At 48.2% G+C, this 2,873-nt stretch overlaps 1 protein-coding gene across 1 annotated transcript; it reads left to right on the plus strand.

Moving 5' to 3' along the window:
* The first annotated feature begins 275 nt into the window (after nucleotides 1-275).
* Nucleotides 276-1,055, plus strand: LOC134138920 (uncharacterized). The gene has a single exon (XM_062573110.1). It carries the CDS (start codon nucleotides 276-278, stop codon nucleotides 1,053-1,055), a length of 780 nt encoding a protein of 259 aa, XP_062429094.1.
* The last annotated feature ends 1,818 nt before the right edge of the window (nucleotides 1,056-2,873 follow it).

Here is a 2,873-nt window from a genome sequence, read left to right on the forward strand (position 1 = left end):
TGTAGAATGTGTACAGTCAGCTCATTCTTTTATGGAACATTTATTTATACTTCTCTTGCTTTCATTTACCCAAATTTACAGTCATATTTTAAAATTTTATTGTAAAGAGTGCTTTTATTTTATAATAAACACAGCATCCTCTGTTCCGTGTAGGAAGATGAAGAGATGAGCCACCAAATCCTTTGATCTTTCATTATTTCCCCCCAGTTTGGGTTTCTTCGAGTGTCTGTAATGCATTTTTTGGTGAGAACACATGCTGGCGGCACTCACGAGGGATGGTGCAGCCGGGGGAGGCCCTATGGGCCACGGCAGGCCCCACACTAGGCCTCACCCCATGGGGAGGCTGCCTGCACCACAATGGGCCCCACACAAAGCCTCACCCCATAGGGAGGCCGCCTGCACCACAGCAGGCCCCACACAAGGCCTCACCCCGTGGGGAGGCTGCCTGCACCACAGCAGGCCCCACACAAAGCCTCACCCTGTGGGGAGGCCGCCTGCACCACAATGGGCCCCACACAAGGCCTCACTCCATGGGGAGGCCGCCTGCACCACGGCAGGCCCCACACAAAGCCTCACCCTGTGGGGAGGCCGCCTGCACCACAGCAGGCCCCACACAAGGCCTCAACCCATGGGGAGGCCACCTGCACCACAGCAGGCCCCACACAAAGCCTCACCCCATGGGGAGGCTGCCTATACCACAGTGGGCCCCACACCAGGCCTCAATGCCGTGGGGAGGCTGCCTGCACCACGGCAGGCCCCACACAAGGCCTCACCCCATGGGGAGGCCGCCTGCACCACGGCAGGCCCCACACAAGGCCTCACCCCATGGGGAGGCTGCCTGCACCACAATGGGCCCCACTCAAAGCCTCATCCCGTGGGGAGCCGTCTGTACCACAGTGGGCCCCACACCAGGCCTTACTCCGTGGGGAGGCCGCCTGCACCAGGGCAGGCCCCACACCAGGCCTCAATGCCGTCCCATGCCGGGACAGGAAGGTCTCTCTGCTCTGCTGCATCATGGCACCGTGGGCCGGGTGGTGGTGTGGGCCCCCGGCTGAGCTGAGATGGGGGAGGCCAGGGAAGGGGCAGGAATAGGCAGGGCTGAGGGGCCCACAGGTCCCCAACACCCTGTGACATGGGGACAAAGCACAACTTTTCACCTAGAATATGCCAGCTACTTTTACATTTGATTGCTTAACTTATTCAAATGAGGAAATAGCATGTCTTCTCAGCAGAACTTACCATACATGTGTGAAATAATTGAAAAATCCCTGCTCCATGGGGTGAAAAGATGTTCAGTGTCCTTGTTACCTACTCCTGTACTCTTTATCTATTCTCACTGTTATAATTATGCTTTCAGCTTGATATTTATCATTTGGTAGTATATATATTCCATGTCTTCTTTGACCCATCGATCCTTCTATGACATGACACATAATTATCTTACAGTCTTTTTAGTTTTTTTTTTAATCTGTTGGGCTAACTTTAAATAAAATCCTATGGCACACAGGAAAATGCAAGGGGTAAACTCTCTGGATACTCATTTTTGGAAATCTTGGTGCAACCCAGCTCATCTTTCTCGTATTGTACTGCCTCAAGCCAACCCATGAGCAATGCTGCGGTATGGTGCCATAAACTCTGTTTCTGTTCTACTGAGCCAGCTACAATGTACTTCACATTTCTCTTGTTCAGTATATTTATCATTGGTAGTGACTTTCTTGGATACTGTCTTGTCCTCATCTCACAGTGCTGGAACTTCACTGCCTAGATGCAAAGTTGTTCAGGTGCAGTCAGCAATGGCCCCTCCCTAATGCTGTCTAATGTTTGTTCTTGCATGTGCTTCTCTGTCCAGGGTGAACTGATGGAATTGTTCCATTACAGAGAGCACATCAGTAGCTCCCTTCTGCCTAAAATTATCCCATCATGGTTGCATTAGTAAATGCTATGGGCTGATGGCTTCACATCAGTGTTACTCTGAGATTACCTCTCCAAACTTCAGACTACACCACTCAGGTAGTGGAGCTTGAGGATGGATCCTCATTTTCAATTTGCTTTTCTGTTTCAAATGTGTGTTCTTATGTCTCCAAAACTTCTCAAGCCATATCACTGTATGGTCATAAAGTATTGGTAGATGGGCCTGGGATCTGAAGGAAGTAATTTATGAGATGGAGGAACCTGGAGTTTTTCTTCTGTACGGAGTTTAGGATAAATGTTTTTGAAGCCATTGCTGAAGATTTCTTTCAGAGAGGAATTTGGAAAAAAATCTAATATATTTGGCTCCCAAGGGTTACAAGCAAAATGAATGCAATTCTTCTATTTCTGCACTTGTTTCTGAGGCTTCTAGAACCCTGGGTTGTTTTGCAATAGGTAATTTTGCCTGATTACTTCATAGCAGAGTCTGGACTTTACCTTTGCATTGAGGCAATTTACCTATAGAGCTACTGGAGAGGACTGCCCACTCTTTACATGAACCACTCATTCCGGAAGCCACCCAGAGACAGCCCATATGATAGGGTGCCCAGGTCCCATCACACAGCATCAGAAGAGGCCCATAATGAAATGTGGCTTGCATCAGATTTGGATGTTACAGTTAGGAATCCAGTGAAAATAGTTAATTTCTATGGCACATTGAGTTTTGATGAATCTTTGCTTTCTAACAAAAATCTGTGTTGTCAGCATTACCGCCTTGATGCTTGGAAATCCTTTCAGTGCCTCATTCAGACTGGTCTAGATCATCTTTTGGGATAAGCATCCAAACCCAATGGTACCTGACCAAATGTATGGCAAAAATTATCAGGGGTTAAATTGCCCATCCTATTCACTGTAACAGAACACATTCTTCCCATTATGAACACAATACTTTTGCTATGGATACA

Source organism: Rhea pennata, chromosome 3 (genome assembly GCF_028389875.1).
Source record: "Rhea pennata isolate bPtePen1 chromosome 3, bPtePen1.pri, whole genome shotgun sequence".
NCBI lineage: Eukaryota > Metazoa > Chordata > Aves > Rheiformes > Rheidae > Rhea > Rhea pennata.

Coding starts and splice junctions, on each gene's coding strand:
- LOC134138920 (XM_062573110.1), top strand. CDS start 276: ATGGTGCAGCCGGGGGAGGCCCTATGGGCCACGGCAGGCCCCACACTA.